At 46.8% G+C, this 25993-nt stretch overlaps 1 protein-coding gene across 1 annotated transcript in view; it reads right to left on the bottom strand.

Annotated features, from left to right (window-relative positions):
* CalpC (calpain C) overlaps nt 1-25993 on the bottom strand; it is a 348733-nt gene that overhangs the window by 34560 nt on the left and 288180 nt on the right. The window contains exons 11-13 of the mRNA XM_045733865.2: nt 12079-12197; nt 10973-11145; nt 1049-1107 (exon numbers count right to left, since the gene is read on the bottom strand). Coding sequence (XP_045589821.1) covers nt 1049-1107; nt 10973-11145; nt 12079-12197 — 351 coding nt within the window. The remainder of the gene's footprint in view (nt 1-1048; nt 1108-10972; nt 11146-12078; nt 12198-25993) is intronic.

Raw genomic sequence — 25993 nt, 5'->3', positions numbered from 1 at the left:
AGAAAGGTAGGCAAACCATTACAAACCCCAACTGGAAAAACATTGCAACCCAAGACCAAGCAGAACCCAAGAAACTCCCTCCCCTTCCCCAAAACAACAAACAAGCAAATGTCTAATCAACTAGCAAACCCCCCCCCCCCCTCCCCTCCTCCCAGCGACAGTATGAAGTCTCTTGGTGGTCTTTCCGTCAGTTCCTTTCTCTTCAGAGGGGTTTCTTCGGTTTTCAACCAAGTTGTTTTGTCCTTTCTCTCGTGGCTCTTTTTCGACAGGCATATCATGTCAAATACTGTCACTTCGTATCCTGCGGCGTCAGCGGAGTCAATCTAGTGTGCTTTCTGCGTGGATGTTACTTCTGCCCCGTTCCGCAAGCTTTCACATGCATTGTTCACCTCCGGCCTGCTCATGCGCCGCTTGAGCCATATTTGTCTTTGGACCTTGTGCTCTCTTTTCTTTCCTTCCCTCAGTTTGTTGTGGCCCTGTCGGTTCGGGATTGTTTTCTGAAAGCCTTGTTTTTGTTGGCTTTAGCCCCTGGGGGGTTGGGTGGGGGAGCTTCATGCTCTTCTCCAGTGCAGGGGTTTCTGCCCTGTATTTGTTGCCTGCCTTTCACTAAGCTCTTTGATTCATACTTACTTATATTTTAGTAATAAAAAGAAACCAGATCAGTATCCTCCTTTTGTATCATTTAACACATACTTGTCTAATTTTGTCATAAAAAGCTAATTTATGAGTACAATTATATTTGTGTTCTACATTGTGACCAATATTACAGTAAAACACTATGTTCCATTTGATGACCAGACCACACACTAGAAGTTGAAGGGACGACGACGTTTCGGTCCTTCCTGGACCATTCTCAAGTCGATTGTGATGAGGAGGTAGAGACAGGCAATAAATAGGCAAGAGAGAGCTGAGGAGGAAAGTATGTTCCATTTGTTCTTTATTGATGCAAGTCTGAGAAGTTTAGGTAACTGAGAAATTCTATGAATCCAGTTCTATGTGTAATTTGTAAATAAATAATGAAAATCAAGATAGTAAAACAAAAGGATACATCCAACGCCAGGATCACTTGTCGGCAGATGTCCAGGCTGGCACAGCTTTTGATATAATCTGAAAAATATAAGATAAATGAATTTGGGGGAAATATTTTGAAATTTATAAAAATAAACTGATTGATGAATCAACATTTGCTATAACATTAATAAGTTACTTTTTGAGCTATGCTACTTGGTTATTTCTTGAGGGAATGAGTGTCCTGTTCACAGAACAGGTCGTTAATGTGCATCACCATTCTGAAATGTTGTCAAACGGATCCTGCGGGGTCATCTAATGCTATACACACACTGAAGAATGCACAATCCAGCACAGAATAACTGTCATACAACATATTCCACAAAATTCTAAGTCTTTCAAAAGACTAATCAGCACTGTTCTAGCAAAACCGTTGCTTGCTCCACTCGGCTACTACACCTGATCTCCACCAGATGACAACACCTGAAAAACACAGGGTCTCATGATTAGAACCACTTCACAATCTGATTGACCTGTGCTAGTTACTGGACAAATAGGAGACTGGAATTCAATTAAGTGACTTGTGGGGTTTATCTTTTGAAGCATGTGTTTTGTTATGTAGAGGTCTGATATTATTAGATGTTTTTGTGTTCTTAACGGATGTCAGGCACACAAAAATATTTCTGGGGGAATCTCTACGGCTCCCCAGAGCTATCCAGGCTGATAGGAATAGTCTTAACTTTCTGCATCAGTTGATGTGGGTGGAGTTCTAGGCCTACCGGGGACCATGGCCAGAACCTGACCTCCTCAGATAGGCACGAGGAGCAATGGCCTATAGAATGCACATATGATTTTGGAACATTCTATATCTGCCATCGACCAGGACAGGTACCCAGAAAGCTAAGCACCTCAAAACAAACCCCTATTCTGGTGAAACCAACGAAAATAACGGAACTAGTGGACAGAGCTCCCCCAATTGAAAACGAGCAAACGAGCATAACGTCACACGAGCCGTGCCCCATGTCTGCGCAGCTCCCTCCTCCCCAAGAGGGAGAAGGGAAAGCCCGAGACTCCCGTGCCGGTGATCCACACCTCAGTTCCTCAGCTGATGGGATAAGGTTTGGTCGTTGTGGCTCCAGCTCCAGATTCTTATTGTGCTGTGCCTGGGTTCAGTACTTCTCTTCGGTGGTGTGTGAGCTGGGAGTATTATTCCTTTGTATTCGGGGTGCATGCTTTTAGGGCTCCCTTCCCTAAGTGCCCTGCAAGTACCACGCTAGGGGCTTGGGGTTACCTTCCACAAGTCACCTTGGGTGTACCTCTGTTGGTCTTTCGCTGCTTGGCGATTGACCGCCCCGAGTGTTTTGGTGGGTTTCCTCCCTAGTTTGCCTTGGGGGTAAGTTTTTATTTTTTTATTTTTATAAAAGAAATATACAAAGTATAGCACAATATACAAGACATGAACAGAAGAACAAGAACAGAACAACAAAACATAAGTAGAAACACAGGCATAAAAGAACATTGCAGTACAAGACCCTAGAAACTCCAGGGACATAAGACCGAATACAAAATTAAACATAATAATGGACATACAACAAACAGACGCATACGGACATGGAAAGACACAACAACCATACACAGAATACACCAGACACGCCTACATATACAAAATTAGATTTTTATAAAAGAAATACACAATATATAAACCAGACAATAGAAAACAAATCATACATACATACAGGACAAACATAGCAAAGTGCGAAAACACGGATGCAAACGAAACATACAAGAACCAAGAAACAAATTAAGGCACAATGAGAAAACCCCGAAACGGGCACTGGAGGTTACATACCCCCCCACACACACACACAAACAGAATGTCACAAATAAATATCACATAAAGAACATAAAACACAACACAAACACACACACCAAGTGCATAGCACAAAACATACAAGAAAACAAGCCATGCTGGGGCAAGAACAATACCCACACTACCCACACGCACAGACAAGAACACCCACCTGTGCACGCAGGCACCGGGGAAACATCATACACAATACAGACAGAAACCAAACACACCAATAAACCAATCACTCATACTTCTCCGGGTACTCCCGAGCAGGAAACCGTAAACAATAAGCCTCCCAAACAAGTTGGAGACTGTCAGAAATCGGACACCCAGGAGTCGCAGTAGGCCGAGGCATCGAATTCGGCACTCCCGAGACAAAACACTGCTCTCGTGGAACCCAGATGGTAGAAGGGCACCAGGGAACAGGACGCACCAAGTCATCACACTGAAAAGTCACAGTTGCCGTAGATCCGTCGAGCACCTCTCCAGTCGAGAGGACAAAAGGGACAGGTTTCCCCCGAGGACGCTGGGCACACGGGCGCACACTCTGAAGCACCTCTGACTGCACTGCAGGCCGCACACTGGCCCGCCCACTAGGGCGTGCACACCGTTCGGTGTCAGGAACCGCACCGAGACCCGCGGAGGGTGGCTCCGCAAGGGCCCTAGAGCCCCCACCAACCGGAACAGGAGCAGAGGCCCCCCGCTTCACATCCTTCTTCAACACCACCACAAGGTCGCTCTTACCAGGGGCAACAGCCCACTGAGGGGAGCCACCAGCAGGAGGCACAGCATCCAACTCAGAAGGCACCACAGGAGGCAACACAGCGTCAGCCACATCATCATCCTCCATTTCATTCCGCTCCTCTGCCCACGACTGGCGAGGTGACACACCCCGAGCCGAGCGACGGCGCTTAAACAGAGGCCGCTGATCGTCGGAGCTGTCACCCCCAACAAGCGGTGACCCAGAAGAACCATAGACAGGCGGCCCCAAAATCGGGGCAGCACGTTCATGCAGAACAGCAGCCTCAACAACGCGGGGCAAAAAGCCACCACTAGGAACGGAGACCGGAGTCGGAGAAGGAAGAGACACAACAGGCGGAAGGGAAGACGTCAGCACACGTGAGGTATCCAGGGATGGCGACCATACCACCGCACCGTCAGCCCCGGGAAGCACACGGCCTCCAGCAGGAGACTCGGGCACCACCCCTACAGCATCCCCAAGGTCACCGGATGCGGATGCACGTCCACAGTCATCGAACGATGAAGGTCCGAAACAGGCGCCCCCAGGTCCCCCGAGCTCACTGGCGGGGCAGACACATCCGGTCCAGCCGCATCGACATCCGGAACCGCCGCAGGATCCATACCAGGCACGAGCACAGAGCGAGAATCCGCCGGGGAGTCCACACGCACAGATAAGCGTGGAAAATCATCCTCTAGGAAAACTGAAGGGCATCTGTATGAGGAGCGTCACAACCGGCCGCGACGTGGCCCTCAGCACCACACCGGAAACACGTCCGGGTCTGCCCCTGATAGAAGGTCCTCAGAGACAGCCCACGATATGAGACCCTGGACGGTATAGGGCTTGTGAGCCGCATGATAAGCGTGCGTGAACCCAGTCGGACCCCCTTCAGTCGGCCCGCACTCAAAGTGTTGAACCGGTGCTTCACCACCGACCCAAACCGCGTAAACAAGGCCATGAGGGCCGCCTCGGGGAAGGTCACCGGCACGCCGTGAATACTCACAAACGTCAAGGCCCCCCAGGGATCCGAGATCTCTACAGACACAGCCGAATCCGGAAGAGGAAGCGTGCGGCCATTCCAGCGGGCCACAAACTCCCGGTATACAGTTGACTTGGCGAACGACACCGCAACACGGGCGGGCGACAACTTCTCTAGGCCCAGGAGCTCAGGGACGTCAACACGGAGGACGTCGAGGAGGGCAACTTCTACAATGGGCCAACCCACATCAGCAGAAAAATCCAGCCGCACTGTGTCTAGTCTTCTGATACGGCCAGTACCAGCCCCGTCCATACTGGCAGGTGGGGCCCCGACCAGCGGGAGCTCCACACCCCCCCACAGCAACCGCCACTCAGCAACGGCAAACGACCACTGACAGCCAGAGCTCGACGTCTGCACCCTCTGGTGGCGCAGCCAGGAATCTCCTTGGGGGTAAGTGGTAGTTTTTGCACTGCGTAGCTAGTTTTCACCTTTAACAGCAGCTGGCTCTGGGTATGCTGTCCTCTTGCGAGGTTTTTCTTTCTTTTTCTTTTTGCTTGGTAGGGGGGGGTCAGCCTTTGTGTTCCTTCCCCCTTTATAATTGGATTGTTTGTGTTTGGTGGTACCCCCCTGCATCACCCTCTTGAGTGGACACGTCCGAGGGTTCAGCTTTAGCAGCGGTGATTGGTAGCTTGGGCACCGGTTAGCAGTTCCTTGCCTAGGATAACCCTTAACAGACCCAGTCTAGCAGCCCTGGGAAACTCTACGGGGCGCTCGGGTCCAATGGATGTGACCCGAGTCTCCACTCGCTTTTTGCAAGTTTGAGGGTTGCTCTGTCCCATTGTTTCAGGGTGACGCTCATTGTTTTTGCTTCTGTCATGCTGCCTGTTGGATCGATAACACATTCGACGTGGAGTCCTGCGAGCTTTGTTGCTTGTATGTGACTCAGTTCACCCAATCTGATGATGATAATATTCGGGTGCAGGCAGCTCGCGCATTACAAGATACGTTTAGGTTTAGAAGGGGAAGCCCCTTTGCTAGGTTGGTTGCTTCCCCGGATGCCCCGAGGATGCCCCATTTTGTTTATAGGGACCCAGACTTTGGGGTGTTGGTCGTTTCGGTCTTGGTTCCGTCTGCGCCCCCTCGTTCTTACCCTGCTGTGGTTCATTTGGTTTCCCCCCCCCTTTCCCCTGCTTCCGGCTCCTAAGCATCTGAGGGCGTCGGGGTTGGGGCAGGGTTTAGAGGTTTCTGAGACTTGGGCAGTTTTGGGGGTTGCCCCTTCAAGAGTGGCTGTGGAGGCATTCGAGTCGGTTCCTCCAACCATAGCTCCGGGGTCTGACCAGTGGGCCCTTCCTCTTCCTGCTATTCCAGTTGCCCCTGCTTTTTCTTGTGAGGCCAGGGCTTTGGAGGACGACTCGGCCTCAGGGCCTGACGTGGAGGTTCCCGGGGTTGGGGAGGAGATGACATGGGGGCCTTGGGCCCTGTTGGACCTTGCCTGGGTTTTCCGACCCTCCGAGCAAGGCTTGTTGTTACAAGGAGGGGGTTTTTCATTTCCCCCATCAGCGTATGATTTGGATTTGGGTTCAGCTCCTCCTCAGGTTCGGTTCCGTCTCTCTGCAGGTCTTTCGGTTCTGTCCTTCCGGAGGTTTTCGGCTTCCCGCGTCTCTCCGGCCGAGGTACGGGCAGCCATTGCGGCTTACCTCCTGCGCGACCTGGATTATGCCTCTATAATGGATCCGTCTTCCTTCATTTTTGGGTCTTCATCTCCATACTGGGTTCATTATGAGGTTCCAGAGTAGTCCTGGCTAGCGGACAGCCCTATGTTTTCGCTGGATGCTTGGGACACCTTTTGTCGTACCCGCATGCTTGAGTGGCATGAGGCGTTTTCTGTGGTCCAGGTTTACCTGGCGGGGGGTGGGGCGACTTTGCACACCTTAACGAGTGCCTTTTCGCTCCGGCTCTTCTGCAGAATGTTGGTGTGGTTCAGCTTCATGTGCAGGTACCATCCTTGTCGGCAGCGCTTGTGGCTGAGGACTTGCATGTACGGAGCTTCAGTCCTGCGTTTCTTTTCCCACCTTGAGCCATCTTCAGATTGGCTTACAGAGGATGTAGAGACGCTTGGGGCCATTCCTGGGTCTAGCGCCTTGGCCTCGGCTGTTCGTGTGTCATCTGCACTTTTGAAGCTGTTTGCTCCGATCCTGCAGGATGCGCTGTTGCAGTTTTTCCCTGCGCGCCTCACTTGTTGGCAGTTGGTGCTCGCTTCCTCCTTGGAATCCGCTTGAGCCCTGGCTCTTAGACTGTCTTCGCCCTTTTGTCCTTTGTTGCGTGCTGCTTCTGTGGTGAAACAGCATATAACGGTGGCCTCTTCCAGCTGCCGCCCAATGTCTGACCTGTTGGTTCTCCGGGGATCCAGGGTGGGTTACTCCTGGACGGGTCATGGCAGGGCCCACGGTTCCGCCCGTCGAAGTGGGCCACAGGTGCCAGTTTCGGGGCAGGGGCAGCCTTTGTTCCTGGCTGCGCCTGGTTGGCGCGGTGCTCGCTCTGTGTGCAAGTCGGGTTTTTGTAAAGGGCATTAGCTCTTTTGTGGTTTACCTCATTGATGGGGCGATGGGGGTGAAGGCTTGCTCTGTTCGCTCACACCTCGTCCCACGATTCGTGGGCTTTTCTGGTCATTTCTCGCGGAATTCGATGGCGTTGGGTGGCTCCTCCTCCTTCGGGGGGTTCGGGGCTGGCAGGGCAAGCCTCTTTTGCGCTGTCGGGTCGTCTTGGAGTGGGTGCGCTTCAGATTGGTCAAAACAATGACGTCCCTCTGGTGGGTTTCCCGCCTGTTTCCATTTCCAAAACGAGACTATGCGGACCTGCGGTTCATTCTGGACTTGCCCCATCTGAACCCCTGGGTTTTTTGCCCCTCCTTTCGGATGACCACTCTGTCCCAGGTTTGGTTTCTGTTGGAGACGGGTGCTTGGATGGTATCCCTGGACCTTAAGGACGCGTATTGGCACGTTCCGATTCATCTGTAGTTCAGGGACTGGCTCAGTTTTGTTGTGGGGCGTCAGAGTTACCGCTCTCATTGTCTCCCTTTCGGGTTGAACCTGGCACCTCGCGTGTTCACACGCCTTACCCGGGTCGTGGTGGCCCGTCTGCATTCATTAGGTGTTCGGGTGTTAGCTTACCTCGACGACTGGCTGGTTTGGGCTCCAAGTCGGTCCACATGACTGCTTGCCAGGGATTTGGTGCTCTTCCAGCTCACCGGGTTCGGGTTCCTGGGTGAACTGGAGTAAGTCCCATCTGGTTCCCTCCCAGGTTCGGTCCTGGCTGGGTCTTGTGTGGGACTCTCGGGCTGCTTCCTTGTCTCTTCCTCTGGAGTCTCTCCTTCGGTTGCGGTTCTGCATGCGCTTGTTTCTGGGGGGCTTCCTGGTCACCCGGCAGTTGCTTGAGGGTTTGTGTGGGAGCCTGAACTTTGCTATGATGGTCTACCCGTCGGGTCAGGTTTGGCTTCATTGGCTGTTCTGGTTCCTTCGGGGACATCCCTTCCACCTCTCTTGCGATTGCTGGGTTCGACTCCCGGGGGGCCTTACGTTGGCTGCTGAGTCGCCGGCTTCCTCTTTGGGTTTTACGGGGTTCGGTGCCTTGGTGCCTACCCTAACCCTCGGTCGATGTATTCACAGATGCGTCGTCTCTCGGCTGGGGCTTTGTGACCAGTGCTCACTAGGCCGGCCAGGGGCGGTGGGGTCTGTCCTTCTGTTGGGCCTACAGCATAGTGCAGGAGTTCGCGGCGGCGTGGTTTGTGCCTTGGAGTGTTCGGGTCGCCCGCGGATCGACGATCCAGCTCCATTCGGGCTGCTCCCGATGGTTTATTGCCTGAATCGAGGAGGTTCGATGCAGTCCTTGGCCCTTTGTGGTCGGTCGTTTCGGGTGACTCGTCTGCTAAGTTCTCTGGGTTTGGCTCTCCTCGCGTTTCATGTCCGGGGGATGTCCAATGTCCTGGCGGACGACCTGTCCCAGTTAATTCATTCCCCTGTCCATGGAATGGATGGTCGATGCCGACTCATTCAGTTGGCTCTGCCAGACGTTCAGGCACCCGGAAGGGTATCTCTTCACGTCAGAGTGGTCGAGGCATCTTCCGGTATATGTGGTGCCCTTCCCTGACCGCGAGGCAGTCGGGATTAACACCTTTCATCAGGACTGGTCTAGGTGGGGGTTCCTGTAACTCTTCCCCGCAGTTTAGCTGTTGCTCCAGGTCCTAGCTCGCTTGGAGACTTACCATGGGCGAGTTGTCCTCTTGGCCCCATGGTGGCCAGCCCAGCCATGGTTTCAGGCGCTGCTTGCCCGGTGTCCAAACCCCGAGGTTTTTCCGCAACTCCGCCTCTTTTGGAAGATCAGCCCGGTCCGTTACGAGACTATTTCGCACTTCTCCTCGAGTCTTCGCCTTTGTTTTTTTTTACTCGGGTTTATCACCATTTGAATGGTGATCAGGAGGCTTCATTGATGGTGTCCCACCTGCGGGCTTCGTCTCTGCAGCTGTATGAAGTTTCCTGGCGGTCCTTCTGTTTCTTTTGGACTCTTCGTCGTTGTACTTCGCTTTCGGTCGGGTGGTGGTGTTCTTTCTCTCGTGGTTGATGCAGGGCCGTCATCTTATGTGGTCGTGTGCCGTATCGAGCAGCGCTGGCGGAGCCTCTTCAGCTTGCTGTCGGTATAGATGTTACTTCTGCGCCATTTCATAAGCTGTCTCGGGCGTTGTTTCATCTCCAGCCTGCTCATGCGCTGCCTGAGCTGTCCTAGTCTTTGGACAGAGTGCTCTCCTATCTCTCTTCTCCTCGGTTTGTTGTGGCCCCTTTGATTCAGAATTGTTTTTCGAAGACTCTTTTCCTGTTGGCATTGGCCTCGGGGGTTAGGTCGGGAAACTACATGCTTTCCTCAGGCGCAGGGGTTTCTGCTCTTTCGGCCATGGATATAGGTTTGTCCGTCTGCAGCTGTCTCCTCCTTTTCTGGCGAAGAATGAGACTGCTGCTTTCCGGAGGGTCCTTTTTTCATTACATTCAATGCTGATTTTTTGTGTGCTCGATGGATGACATCGTGTAAGTTGACGCGATGCCATCCGACTCGCCATAATGCCTCCAATTTAACATGCCAATTTCTAACTCTAGGCACAATGTTGCTATTATTTTCAGCATCTTGGTCAGTAAATCCTGAATATGAATCATTTTATACAAGGTTTATTTTCTAAATGAGCACGAAGTCGTTTCATGATGCAGAGCTGCTCCAAAGAATGTTCGTGTGCTGTGGAAGTCTGCTTCACACTATGAACATCATAAGCATTGTCTTCACTGATATATGAACATTGTACATAATCTTTACTATGGTCAGGAGTGTTAAGAGTTATTTTGAGCAGTTTTAAGGCTGTATTTTTGCTTATTCCAACAGTGGTCTGTTTTCTTTCACCAACTTTCTGGGTGCCTTCCCTGGTGGTGGCAGATATGAATAAATTCATAGACATTTTATCTTAAGTGCTATTGCTCCCTGTATCTCTTTAATAGAGGGGGGTCCAAGTTATGGCTCGTAGTTCCTGGTAGGCTGAAAACTCCATAACTGATGAACCCTAGTAGTATGGCTAGTATAACAGTAGTATATCAGCATAGTAGCTTCAGAGAGCCATTGGGGCTCACCCAGAAATTGGTGTTTCATTATATGAAACACTTTTTTTTTTGAGGACTTATGTTTCAACTGTGTTCCTTCTCTCGATGGTTTGCTTGCAGATAAAAATTCCATTGTGAGATGGCTTGAATCAGGGGAGCTTGTTTTCATGTCAGGCGGTTCTACTTGTGGTAGTTATATGTAATAGCTAAACAGGTTGACCACAATTTTTATTGAAAAGCTTTTCAATTTAATGGAATATGCTTTCTGGCAATTATTTTGAAATCGAATAGGAAGTTTCAAGAGTTTTCTTCCCCCACTACTGGTTCAGCAGGGGTAGTGAAATTGTACTGGCTTTGTTGGTATTATGTGCATAATACCATTAGAAGCAATGTGTGTGTGTTAGCAGAAATTGTCATACCAGTCCAGGTGGCGAGGAAGTGTTGGCAAGAGAGCAGGACTCTTGCCTAAGAAAGCACCGAGAAAGATTAATTCAGAAAAAAAACTTCAAACAAGAGGCTTGTGTGTTAAATTTGCAGAATGAAAAACATTATCTTCATTATTGAAGAAAACATTAACTTACCATTAGGTAGACAAGCTTCAAGGAGCTCGTGCAGCTCAAATTGAAGAAAACATTAACTTACCATTAGGTAGACAAGCTTCAAGGAGCTCGTGCAGCTCAAATTGAAGAAAACATTAACTCACCATTAGGTAGACAAGCTTCAAGGAGCTCGTGCAGCTCAAATTGAAGAAAACATTAACTTACCATTAGGTAGACAAGCTTCAAGGAGCTCGTGCAGCTCAAATGCATTGACAGTACGATGTTCATCAGCTACCTGAAGGAAGACAGCCTCGTACTGCTGGAGGCTCTTGCCATCCACCGACCCACGAGCCTTGAGAAGAGCAGGCTTCACCAATGACGGTGATGTGTCCACCATTCTGACGAGAATAACAATATTGTGCTGAGAAGGATTCCTTCACTATTTTAGGTTGAATATGATGTATTATATGAATAATCAATGTGTTTCAACTGTGATCTCATTTTCATCCTTACCTGGTAATTAGGCATTAGTTAAGATTTCATTTTATTAGATTATATTACAAACTATTCTACATACACATTCATGTACTCATTCAGTAATGGCATGAGGCTATAATAATTCCAAGGGTGTATTATAGAATAAGATAATTGAAGATTCTGCCAACTGGAAATGTTGCCTTTCATTCCTTCCAGGAAATTTGGTTTAAATTATTGAATCCACTATAGTGTATTATAATTGAACAAACAATTTACAACAATTATATTAGAGAAAACTACATACAGTATTAAACTTTTTTTCCAATGGTGATATAGAATAAAAACAGGAGTCTTAATATCAACCTGAAGATGCTACCCATGGTCATGCACAAGAAGCCTGTTAAGCTTATTGTAGTCCCTGAGGTCAAGCAATGACCTTTGCTAGGTATCCCCCCCCCCGGGCCAAAAAAAAAAAAGTTACTTAACTCCCAGATACCTATTTACGGCTAGGTAAACGAAAGCATCTGGACTCGAACTTGAATTCAGGGCAGGGTTATCTTGAGATGATTTCGGGGCTTTTTAGTATCCCCGCGGCCCGGTCCTTGACCAGGCCTCCACCCCCAGGAAGCAGCCCGTGACAGCTGACTAACTCCCAGGTACCTATTTACTGCTAGGTAACAGGGGCATTCAGGGTGAAAGAAACTTTGCCCAGGGTGAGCCATTCGGGCACATTTCCTCACAACAGATGCCTCTGTTTGCCTAGCAGTAAATGGGCGTCCATACATTTGATTTGCAGATATTGATCGTCCACTTATTTCTAGTAATGGTTAAAAATGAGCACTTTCATCACTCACTTTAGTTTAAGCGGTTTTGAGGAAAAGACTCTGAGCGTGAAGGATGACTCCTGACCTGGCTCAAAGGTAGTGGGTAGCAAGATGTATCCTCCCTGCTCCAACTGTACTCTTTCACTAACCTGTATACATAAAACCTCATTAGCACACCATCGTCATCGTAACATGCAAAGAAAACACAGATGATACATAATGAAATCAATAGCATGATATAGTTATGAGACATTCTAATAGAGCAGGCTGACTGAATCAAGCTCATATCTTGGGTCACCAAAGACACAAGCCCATCATGGTCTGGTGGTTATTGCGTACATCGGAGATGACCCAGGATGCGTGTTCAACTCCACTGCCCTGCTCCACAAATTATCCAAAAACACAGTTCACAACATACATAAAAGTAACAATTAAACTTTTCCTAAGCCTACATAATCATAACTATACAGTCAAACAGGGTCCCGGTAGTACAGCCGGGTCCGTTCTCAACTCGCAAATTGAGAATTGCGAGTTGAGAATTTAGAATTGACCTGGGCGGGATAGAAATGGTTAGGCACATTTCCTATCACCTAATGCCCATGTACACCTAGCAATAAATAGCTACCCAGGTACCCAAATGAACAAATCATTGTGGGGCTGCATCCTGGGGACGGTCAGTAATTCGATCCCTAGGAGGGGAGAGGGAATCCCTGATAAAAGTCTAACATATACTGTATGTATATATATTTCATTCGCCTGAGCACTTGGAGACTCCAACTGCCGACCCCACTAGTGAGAGGTCAAAGCTCAATCCAACATACTATGAGACAGCCTTAATAAGAAAAGATTCCAAAGGTTCCAACTGCTGCCCAACCGAGATTTTATACTTTCCCTAGCTGCTACTGCGGGCCGCTCCAAGCAACAGCCTAGTGGACCAAACTCTCACAAGTCAAGCCTGGCCTCGGGCCGGGCTTGGGGAGTAAAAGAACTCCCAGAACCCCATCAACCAGGTATACATACATACATACAGTACATGTTAGACTTATATCGAGGACCCCTCCTCAAGGTCGAATTACTGACCCTCCATAGGATGCAACCCCACAACAAGCCGACTGACTCCTGAGTGGGTAAAGTATTTGAGAGAGTGATTAGGAGGCAGGTCACCAATTTCATGGAGACCAATGACCTTCACAACCCAGGCCAACATGGATTTCGAGCGGGAAGATCGTGCCTCTCACAGCTACTTGAGCACTACGACAAAGTCACTGAGGCATTAGAAGAAAAACAGAATGCTGATGTGATATACACGGACTTCGCAAAGGCTTTCGATAAATGTGACCATGGCGTGATAGCACACAAAATGAAGTCAGTGGGAATAACCGGTAAAGTAGGACGCTGGATACTCAGTTTTCTGTCAAACAGGACTCAGCAAGTAACGGTCAACCATATAAAATCTAGTCCAAGTGCAGTGAAAAGCTCTGTACCTCAGGGTACAGTCCTTGCACCGCTGCTTTTCCTTATTCTCATATCAGATATAGACAAAAATACAAGTCACAGCTTCGTATCATCCTTTGCAGATGACACAAAAATCAGTATGAAAATTACCTCGGCTGAGGACATTGAAAAACTTCAAGATGATATTAATAAAGTTTTCGACTGGGCATCAGAAAATAACATGATGTTTAACAGTGATAAATTCCAGGTACTCAGGTACGGTAAAAATGAGGACCTTAAACATAATACAGAGTACAAAACACAATTAAATGTACCCATAGTAGGAAAACAGCATGTAAAGGATTTGGGAATAATAATGTCTGACGACCTAACGTTTAAGGAGCATAACCAAGCAAATATTGCGACAGCCAGAAAAATGATAGGATGGATTACGAGAACTTTCAAATCCAGGGATCCCATCACAATGGTTGTACTCTTCAAGTCACTTGTGTTGTCCCGTCTTGAGTACTGCTCAGTACTCACTTCCCCCTTCAGAGCAGGAGAGATTGCTGAAATAGAGGGAATACAGAGAACATATACGGCACGCATAGACGCAATATAGTACCTAAATTATTGGGATCGTCTCAAAGCCCTTCAAAGGTACTCACTAGAAAGAAGATGAGAGAGATATCAAATAATATACACCTGGAAGATACTGGAGGGCCAAGTACCAAATCTACACAGAAAAATAACAACGTACTGGAGTGAACGATATGGAAGAAAATGTAGAATAGAACCAGTGAAGAGCAGAGGTGCCATAGGCACAATCAGAGAACACTGTATAAACATCAGAGGTCCGCGGTTGTTCAACGTCCTCCCAGCAAGCATAAGAAATATTGCCGGAACAACCATTGACATTTTCAAGAGGAAACTGGATTTATTCCTCCAGGGAGTGCCGGACCAACCGAGCTGTGGTGGGTATGTGGCCCTGCGGGCCGCTCCAAGCAACAGCCTGGTGGACCAAACTCTCACAAGTCAAGCCTGGCCTCGGGCCGGGCTTGGGGAGTAGAAGAACTCCCAGAACCCCATCAACCAGGTATCAACCTATTTACTGCTAGGTGAACAGGCGCATTAGGTGATAGGCAATGTGTCCAACATTTCTATCCTAGCCAGAATTCAGACCGGGGTTTCCTGACCGAGTCAAGAATGAGTTCAATTATACTACCAAGACTCTAAAATTATAGCGAGGCCAGACACCTAGTTTGGTTCCTTGCCTGTTATTAGAACAACAGAATACTACCCTATCTAAAGCAAAGTAAAGGAAGTAAGTTACTGGAACTTATGCTCAAAGAATGCATAAACAATAAACCTCAGACTAAGTGTAGATCCTGAATTTTGTTCTTATTTACCGGAATTTACCTGAGAGGCCGCTAATACTAGTGGCCTCGACGAGGACAGGAAGCCGGTGGCTTGTCAAAGGTCCCCCCAAGAGCTCAGATGATCTTTTTTAGCTGTATTTTAAAACCCAGCAGAGTTTAGGCGTTTAAAGCTTCGACGGGCAGATGGTTCCACGGGTTTACAACTCTATGGATGAAAAAGCATCTCCTGTTTTCTGTCCTACATTGTGGCTTGTTGAGCTTGAATCCGTTGCTCCTTGTTCGTGTTTCATCTGGCCTTTTGAAAAAACTGTCCGGATTGACATCCTCCAAATTGTTTTGTATTTTGAAGGTTTCTATAAGATCCGCCCTGTCATGCCTGGTCTCCAGTGTTGTTAGCCCAGAGGGCCCTCAACCATTCCTGATATGAGAGATGACTTAAATCTGGAATGGTTTTTGTTGCCCGGTGTTGCACCTTCTCCAGAGCAGCTATGTCTTTCTGAAAATGAGGTCTCCATGCCTGGATGCAATAATTCAGGTGGGGGCACACCAGGCTTATACAATTGAATGATGTGATGGTGTTCCCCCCCTTATATTTCCCCCACGCCAGCTGTAAGAGTCATATCTACTTTACCCGAACGTTCTCAACCTTCCAGAGAACAATTTGACGTATGTGGGAGCATGAGGTGTTCTCGCGTTGTCGAGAAATTGGCCAAAGAAGAGTGTTTTGGCCAGTGGCTTAGGTCCTTTAGGACGCCAAGATGGCGCCGGCCCCTAAGTTTTCCCGCCAAGACGTTATGACGTCAGTGGCACCAGAATGGTCAAGAACAGTGACGTGGCACAGGGAGCCAATGAGAAACGCCCCTGGCAAGTATGACGTCATGAGTGCAAGGGGGTCCAGACGGCGTCCAGTCGCGCCAAGGAGTTAGACACGACACGTCGAGGAGGTCGGACGCGCGATCGGGGGTCCTGTCAGTCTGACAGTTTCGCCCATCTCCGGTGGATTTACGCATCACCTGTGGTCTGCAAGCACCCTGTGAGGTCTTCCTAAACTCCATGTGTCGGACAGAAGAAGGAATGGACGGGAAACGAGTGCTCCAGTGACAGGTGCTTTGCACGAAGTGAAGTCTGAGCAGTGACGTCCAGGATGACTGTACAGTTTCACCAGTTGGGTGATGACGTAGTGGCTGGGCCAATCCACCGTGAGGAAGAAGAAGAACGAACTAGCTGGGAATACGAACGACTGCAGCCGTGAGTGAGGACTGCAGACGTAGCTGTGAGGAGGAGGCGATGGCCAGGAGACCGACTCCAACCCTTCAAGAGGTTGTGGAGGAGCACGGAGCCTGCAGAGAGAAGAGTACGGAGAAGACGCGTTTTTGGGTGTTGGTTGAGTTCCTGGGAAGAGCATCAGTGTGTGGGGGGGGGTGTTCCCTACAACGAGTCGAGAGCCGGGGCCAGGAGCTTCAATTCAACTCTCAACAGAGGACGAGTCCACATCGTTGATGGTGGAAGTAGGTAATTCAGTTTTCCCTCCCATTTCCCTTTAGTTAGCTATTAGCCAGAGTATCTTCTATGTCGAGAGCAGGGCTCACCAATGTCTACATTTCTAGTGAGTCACAGTTGTGAGATGCTATAGAGCTCTCATGATATATATATATATATATATATATATATATATATATATATATATATATATATATATATATATATATATATATGTCGTACCTAGTAGCCAGAATGCACTTCTCAGCCTACTATGCAAGGCCCGATTTGCCTAATAAGCCAAGTTTTCCTGAATAAATATATTTTCTCTAATTTTTTTCTTATGAAATGATAAAGCTACCCATTTCATTATGTATGAGGTCAATTTTTTTTTATTCGAGTTAAAATTAACGTAGATATATGACCGAACCTAACCAACCCTACCTAACCTATCTTTATAGGTTAGGTTAGGTTAGGTAGCCTAAAACGTTAGGTTAGGTTAGGTTAGGTAGGTTAGGTAGTCGAAAAACAATTAATTCATAAAAAGTTGGCTTATTAGGCAAATCGGGCCTTGCATAGTAGGCTGAGAAGTGCGTTCTGGCTACTAGGTACGACATATATATATATATATATATATATATATATATATATATATATATATATATATATATATATATATATATATATATATATATATATACCTATATATATATATATATATATATATATATACCTATATATATATATATATATACATGTATATATATATATATATATATATATATATATATATATATATATATATATATATATATATATATATATACATGTATGTATATATATATATATATATATATATATATATATATATATATATATATATATATATATATATATATATATATATATATACATGTATATATATGGTGTGTAACTGCACCTGTGGTTTAATGAAGAGATTACTGTGACGAGGACATTTATATTTATGTGTGCCTGGAGTGTCATTTATATTATAGGTTAGTGCCTAAGGATATATATATATAAATGTACAATTAATGGTGTAAGGCTGTGTGCCTAGTGTTATATATTGGAGTTATTGAATAGTGTATTCATGTGAATGGTGATTTATTGTGTTAATGGCAGTGTAGTAAGATACTGTGATCATGAAGGGATAATAGGTGCCTCATGCCAAAATACTGTGAGTTCAGTGAATATTGTGAGAAGTGAGCAGTGTCAATACCGTGAGCAGAGAGAGAGTGGGCGTGGCATCTCGCGAGTTGCCAAACGTTCGATAACACTGTATTTGGAGCGTGGGAACCGCACGATGGCCGAGAGTGTTGCCATCCCGGAGATTCCAGAATTGTGAAGAGGCGAAGAGGAGGCTGCGTTTGTTCCTTTACATTGTTGTTGATCCAGAGTCATGATTCTTTGATCTTTTAAGTAAACTACAAAACCATCTTCGTGTTTGTGTTATCCCTCTATTACTTTGTTGCTATTGAGACTATATAAGAGAGAGAGAGAGTGATTTAAACAAATACTTACCTGATACCAAATTGATTAGTGTTCTATTGGGCCACTACTATATTACTATTCCACTGAGGTGTTACTGGACATGGTAAACACCAGTTGGCGACCTTTAGTGAGCGGTAGAGCCCTCTGTCGGGGCGGGCACATGATCAAGAGAAGTGATCGTGTTCTCACTCGTCTTTGGCTACGAGGCCAGCCGGAGATAGTCTGGGAGACTCTCCTGGTGAACAGTGGCACCGTGAGGATTGAGTGAAGACCCGTGGGGCTACGGTAAGTCACGTTCATCACTAATAATACTTGGTGGTGACTGGCCAGAGAGGGAGAAACCCCGACCTTGGCGACCTTGCCAGGATATAAGTCCAAGAAACCCCGACATTGGCGACCTTGCCAGGATTTAAGTCCGAGAAACCCCGACAATGAATAGTTTCTTTTCCTTAAAGGTAAAGGTACATTTACATTTACCCCAGGTCAAATATCATCCAATTTCAAGTGTCTCTGTGAATGATTCCAATTCTCCCACCCTATCCATTAAAATTGGTGTCTCACAGGGCAGTATACTTGGCCCTCTCCTGCCCTAGTAATGCTTTATTATTACACACAGAAATTACAATAGCATGATGCATCAAATGAACAAATCCACAAGGGCCATGACGAGGGTTCGAACGTACGTCCGAGAGGATCCCAGACGCTGCATTAATCGGCTGAGCTACGACATGGTTAAAAGAATTGCAACAGGGCAATCATCCTGATTTACCACGGTTCCTGCAGTCTCTCCGAGACACAAACCAGGGTTTTACGCAATTCCCCCATGCACCCAAGCTATGTCAATAGGCTGTTCTACCTGGTTGATACCTGGTTGATGGGGTTCTGGGAGTTCTTCTACTCCCCCAAGCCCGGCCTGAGGCCAGGCTTGACTTGTGAGAGTTTGGTCCACTAGGCTGTTGCTTGGAGCGGCCCGCAGGGCCACATACCCACCACAGCTCGGTTGGTCCGGCACTCCCTGGAGGAATAAATCCAGTTTTCTCTTGAAAATGTCCACGGTTGTTCCGGCAATATTTCTTATGCTTGCTGGGAGGGTGTTGAACAACCGCGGACCTCTGATGTTTATACAGTGTTCTCTGATTGTGTCTATGGCACCTCTGCTCTTCACTGGTTCTATGCTGCATTTTCTCCCATATCGTTCACTTCAGTACTAGTACAGTACTGTGTAGATTTGGTACTTGGCCCTCCAGTATCTTCCAGGTGTATATTATTTGATATCTCTCTCGTCTTGTTTCTAGTGAGTACGTTTGGAGGGCTTTGAGACGATCCCAATAATTTAGGTGCTTTATCTCGTCTATGCGTGCCGTATATGTTCTCTGTATTCCCTCTATTTCAGCAATCTCTCCTGCTCTGAAGGGGGAAGTGAGTACTGAGCAGTACTCAAGACGGGACAACACAAGTGACTTGAAGAGTACAACCATTGTGATGGGATCCCTGGATTTGAATTTTACCTCTTCTCCTTTACTTCATTACTTTGAAGTAGGTAATGGATATGGAACTATTACACTTTGGCATCAGTGTGAAAGGAGTTCTTAGGTCTACCGGGGACCACGAGCCAAAACCTGGCCCACCTCAGAGAGGCACGAGGAGCAATGGCCCATAGAAATGCACATGTGATTTGGAGCATTCTGTATCTGCCATCAACCAGGTCAGGCACCCAGAATGGTAAGCACCCATAAACAACCCTCTATTCTGGTTGAAACTAATACTAAAAGTCAAACAAGTGGACAGAATTCCCTAAAGAAAAACAAGCAAACAAACATGACATCACCCCATTGCCATGCCGCTTTCTGTGCAGCTCCCCCCCCCTCCCCGGGAGGGAGAAGGGGAGCCCCAGACCCTTCGCACAGGCTACCCACACCTTCAGTTCGAAGGCTGGATGTCAAAACACAAAAAAAACGCTGACCCGAGGGATGCTGAGGAGCCTCCGGATCTCACCCAAAGAATGGTGTTTCATTACATTCAATGCTGGTTTTCTGAGGCGAGTCCCTTTAGCTCCCCGAGCTCTTCTCCTGAGGGATAAACTCAGGAGACAGAAACCACGTGCCCTAAACCCAAAAGCAAGACAACTGCCAACACCAAATGACCCCGTGGACGACCTGGGAGACCCGAACTCCCTGGATGAAGGGAATCCGAGTCAACCGAAAGTGCGTCCACGGCCACAGAGGCCGTGGTATGCAGGGAATGGCCAAGAGCCACAACCGGACACAAGAAGATGCACCCCCAGCCAAACCAACCAAGCATCAACAACCCCAGGAACCACTCCGGAAAACAGCCATTCCAATCTCACCAGAAAAGAAAGAGACAGTTGCAAACGAACAAACCTATAAATAATAAATAAATAAATAAATGTTTATTTAGGTAAGGTACATACATAAAGAGATTTTACAAAGTTTGTTGGATTAATAGATAGAGCTAGTACATACAATGCCTAAAGCCACTATTACGCAAAGCGTTTCGGGCAGAACGCTCTATTTCGGGCTCTATCACCAGAGCCCTAAGGACCCATCAGCATAAAAGGCGGAGCCCTGAGAAAACCTGTGGATTCGAGACACCGCTGGAACACTGAGCAAGTAGCGCCTGAAACCAAGGCTGGGCCAGCCGCCAAGGAGCCAAGAGAACTACTCTCTGCTGGGAAGTTTCCAAGTGAGCCAGGAACTGGAGTAGCAGCGGAACCTGGGGGAAGGTACAGGTAATCTACCTCAACCCGTCCTGCCGAAAAGCATCAACCCCAAAGGCCTCGCAGTCAAGGAAGGGAGCCACATATACTGGGAGATGCCTTGACCACGCCGACGTGAAGAGGTCCATCTCCGGGAGCCCGTACGTCTAGCAGAGCCAACTGAATGAGTCGGCGTCGACCATCTATTCTGAGGACAGGGGAATGAACTACGACAGGCCATCTGCCACGAAGTTGGACACCTTCCCCCCCCCCCCCCATCACCCGAAAACGTGAACGGTCAGGAGAGTCAAATTTCGAGAACTCAGCAGACAAGTTGCCAACATGGCCAACATGGATTTCGAGCGGGAAGATCATACCTCTCACAGTTACTTGATCACTACGACAAAGTCACTGAGGCATTAGAAGAAAAACAGAATGCTGATGTGATATACTCGGACTTCGCAAAGGCTTTCGTTAAATGTGACCATGGCGTGATAGCACACAAAATGAAGTCAATGGGAATAACTGGTAAAGTAGGACGCTGGATACTCAGTTTTCTGTTAAACAGGACTCAGCAAGTAGCAGTCAACCATATAAAATCTAGTCCAAGCGCAGTTAAAAGCTCTGTACCGCAGGGAACAGTCCTTGCACTGCTGCTTTTCCTTATCCTCATATCAGATATAGACAAAAATACAAGTCACAGCTTCGTATCATCCTTTTCAGATGACACAAAAATCAGTATGAAAATTACCTCGGCTGAAGACATTGAAAAACTTCAAGCTGATAATAATAAAGTTTTCGACTGGGCATCAGAAAATAACATGATGTTTAACAGTGATAAATTCCAGGTACTCAGGTACGGTAAAAATGAGGACCTTAAACATAATACAGAGTACAAAACACAATCGAATCTGCCCATTGTAGGAAAACAGCATGTCAAGGATTTGGGAATAATGATGTCTGATGACCTAATGTTTAGGGATCATAACCAAGCAAATATTGCATCAGCCAGAAAAATGATCGGATGGATTACGAGAACTTTCAAATCCAGGGATCCCATCACAATGGTTGTACTCTTCAAGTCACTTGTGTTGTCCCATCTTGAGTACTTCTCAGTACTCACTTCCCCCTTCAGAGCAGGAGAGATTGCTGAAATAGAGGGAATACAGGAAACATATATGGCACGAATAGAGGCGATAAAGCACCTAAATTATTGGGATCGTCTCAAAGCCCTTCAAATGTATTCACTAGAAAGGAGACAAGAGAGATATCAAATAATATACACCTGGAAGATACTGGAGGGCCAAGTACCAACTCTACGCAGTTAAATAACAACTTACTGGAGTGAACGATATGGAAGAAAGTGCAGAATAGAACTAGTGAAGAGCAGAGGTGCCATAGGCACAATCAGAGAACACTGTATAAACATCAGAGGTCCGCGGTTGTTCAACGTCCTACCAGCGAGCATAAGAAATATTGCCGGAACAACCGTGGACATCTACAAGAGCAAACTAGATTGTTTCCTGCAAGGAGTATCGGACCAACCGGGTAGTGGTGGGAATGTGGGCCTGCGGGCCGCTGCAAGCAACAGCCTGGTAGACCAAACTCTCACAAGTCTGAGCCTGGCCTCGGGCCGGGCTTGGGAGTAGAAGATCTCCCAGAACCCCATCAACCAGGTATCAACCAGGTAAGTTACCTGAAGCGGCCAGCCCCAAAGAGCAAAGGACCACGTCGAACCGCCCTCGGGTCAGGCAATAAACCACCGGGGAGCAGTCCGAAATGGTAGGAATCAACTTAGCGGGATGCAGCAACGTAAATCTAGCATGTAATACCTCAGCCGCCTGCACTCATAGAAAGTCATCAGTGGACTAGGTGAATTGAGTCACAAACAAGCAACAATTCTCGCAGGACTCTGAATCCATGGTGTCAGCGACCCAACATGACGGAGGCAAAAACAGTGAGAGTCACCCTGAGACAAGGGGACAGAGCAACCGTCAAATTTACACAAGGTGAGAGGGGACCCAGGGGTCGCATCCATCAGACCCCTTGCTCCACCGCAAGATTTCCCAGGGGGCCCTTAGGCTGGTATCACTAAGGATAAGCCCCAGGCAGGATACTGCAAACAGGCACCCAAGTCTACCAATCAAAACTGCTAAAAGCTGAACCCCTGGGACGTAGCCTAAGCCTAGCAGGGGGGTACCACCCAGAAATAAAAGATATATAAAACCGAAGTCAGAGACGGGGCAACGAACCAAACGGCAACCCCCCCCCCCCACTAGGCAGGAAAACAGAAACAAAAGAAAACCCTACAAGAGGACAACGTACCCAGGCAGAACAGAGTTGGTTGCTATAATAGGTGATAACTAGCTGTGCAGTACCCCGTGCCCCTACCAGTGCAAACTATCCCTCACCCTAAGTTAAACAAGGGAGGAGGAATCCCCCCAGCACACTCAGGGCAGTCAATTACCGAGCAGCAAAAGACCGACAGAGGTAGACCCCAAAGAGACTTGTGGAAGATAATCCCAAGCCACCAAGGGCAGTACATACAGGGCACTTAGGGAAGGAAACCCTAAGCGAATGCAGCCCGAGTACCTGTAATTACCTAAGTGTAGTTACAGGATGAGAGCTACGCTCGTGGTGTCCCGTCTCCCCAGCACTCTGTCATATAATGCTTTGAAATTACTGACGGTTTTGGCCTCCACCACCTTCTCACTTAACTTGTTTCAACCGTCTACCACTCTGTTTACAAAAGTGAATTTTCGTATATTTCTCAGCCAGCTTTGTTTCGTTAGTTTAAATCTATGACCTCTTGTTCTTGAAGTTCCGGGTCTCAGGAATTCTTCCCTATCAATTTTATCGATTCCTGTTAATATTTTGAACGTAGTGATCATATCGCCTCTTTTTCTTCTATCTTCTAGTTTTTGCATATTTAATGCCTCTAACCTCTCCTCGTAGCTCTTGCCCTTCAGTTCTGGGAGCCACTTTGTGGCATGTCGTTGCACCTTTTCCACTTTGTTGATGTGCTTCTTAAGATATGGGCACCATATAACCACTGCATATTCCAGCTTTGGTCTAATAAAAGTCGTGAACAATTTCTTTAGTATTTCTCCATCCATGTATTTAAAAGCAATTCTGAGGTTAGAAAGTGTAGCATAGGCTCCTCGCATAATGTTCTTAATGTGGTCCTCAGGTGACAGTTTTCTATCTAGCACCACCCCGATCCGGTCGGAGCGAGCCGGGTCGGCCGAGCGGACAGCACGCTGGACTTGTGATCCTGTGGTCCTGGGTTCGATCCCAGGCGCCGGCAAGAAACAATGGGCAGAGTTTCTTTCACCCTATGCCCCTGTTACCTAGCAGTAAAATAGGTACCTGGGTGTTAGTCAGCTGTCACGGGCTGCTTCCTGGGGGTGGAGGCCTGGTCGCGGACCGGGCCGCGGGGACACTAAAGCCCCGAAATCATCTCAAGATAACCTCAAGATAACCCCTAGATCCCTTTCTTTGTCAGAATTCTTTAAAGATTTCTCACATAATTTATAGGTTGTGTGGGGTCTATGTTCTCCAATTCCACATTCCATAACAGCATTTATTCACAAAAAATTTCATTTGCCAAGTGTTGCCCATATACTTATTTTGTCCAGGTCTTCTTGAAGGGCATGACAATCATCAAGGTTTCTTATCCTTCCTATTATCTTAGCATCATCAGCAACATGTTCATGTAATTCTGTATTCCCACTGGTAGATCGTTTATGTAGACAATGAACATTACCGGTGCAAGAACTGAACCCTGTGGTACTCCACTCGTAACATTCCTCCAATCTGATACCTTGCCTCTGATTACGGCCCTGATTTTTCTGTCAGTTAGGAAATTTTTCATCCATGTTAGAAGCTTACCTGTCACCCCTCCAATATGTTCCAGTTTCCAGAACAACCTCTTATGGGGAACTCTGTCGAAAGCCTTTATTAGGTCCAGATAGATGCAGTCAACCCAACCATCTCTTTCCTGTAAAATCTCTGTGGCTCGATCATAAATCTGAGCAAGTTCTTTACACAGGATCTTCCAGATCGAAAACCATACTGTCTGTTTGATATTATATCGTTTTCCTCCAAGTATTCTACCCCATTTAGTTTTAATTATTTTTCCAATATTTTGACTATTACACTTGTCAATGATACAGGTCTATAATTAAAGGGGTCTTCCGTGTTTCCACTTTTGTTGATTGGAACTATGTTACGTAGCCTTTTTCCACACATCAGCTACAACTCCTGTACACAGGGATGCCTGAAAAATCAGCTGAAGTGGAATGCTGAGCTCAGGTGCACATTCTCTCAGAACCCATGGTGAAACTCCATCTGGACTAACTGCTTTGTTCTTACTTAGCTCCTTGAGCATTTTTTCCACTTCATCTCTAGACACCTCTATGTGCTCTATGTTGTTCCCTGGAATTCTTATTGTGTCTGGTTCCCTAAAGATTTCATTTTGTATAAACACACTTTGGAACTTTTCGTTTAGTGTTTTACACATTTCCTTTTCATTTTCTGTGAATCTATTTCCCATTTTCAACATCTGAATATTATCCTTTACCTGCAATTTGTTGTTTATGAATTTATAGAATAGACCTGGTTCTGTTTTACATTTGTCTGCAATCCCTTTTTCAAAATTTCTTTCTGATTTTCTCCTAACTGCCGTGTAGTTGTTTCTCGCATCTTTGATCTTTGTATCGCTGGTATGTTTGGGGGTTTGGCCTCTTCCTGTATTGATTCCATTTTTGTGTCTTTTGGTCTCTGGCCCCTCTCGCAATTTCTATTGAACCAATCCTGTTTCCTAATTCTGCATCTCTGTTTTGGTATAAATTTGTTTGTGCCTTTATCATATATTTCACAAAACTTGACATACATCTCTTTCACTTTCTTGTCTAGCATCAAGTCTGTCCAATTATACTCACTAAAAAAATTTCTAAGGTGACCATAATGTCCTCTCCTGAAGTCAGTTTTTTCAACTGCTTCAACCTCCTTATTTTCTTCCAGATTATAACGCATTGCATACTTTATTCCCAAAAAGACATGGTCACTTTTACCCAAGGGAGGAAGGTACTGAATGTCAAATATCTCTTCCTCCTTCCTGGTAAATATCAAATCTAGCATGGAGGGAATGTCCCCTTCCCTCATCCTCGTAGCTTGTTTAACATATTGATACAAGAATGTTTTCAGGATGAGGTCTACAAATCTACAGGTTCAAAAATCTTCTGTTTTAGCTTCATATGCTTCCCAGTCTATGGATTTCAAGTTGAAGTCACCGACTATCAACAGTCATGATCTATCGTTATCCACTCTCACTATAATCTCTCTCATTATTGTTATAAGACCTTTGCGCTTACTATCTAGCTCCTCCTTTGACCATGTGCTGCTTGGCGGTGGACTATATGCA

Source organism: Procambarus clarkii, chromosome 1, assembly GCF_040958095.1.
Source record: "Procambarus clarkii isolate CNS0578487 chromosome 1, FALCON_Pclarkii_2.0, whole genome shotgun sequence".
Classification (NCBI taxonomy): Eukaryota; Metazoa; Arthropoda; class Malacostraca; order Decapoda; family Cambaridae; genus Procambarus; species Procambarus clarkii.
This window is presented reverse-complemented; position numbering and strand designations above follow the sequence as displayed.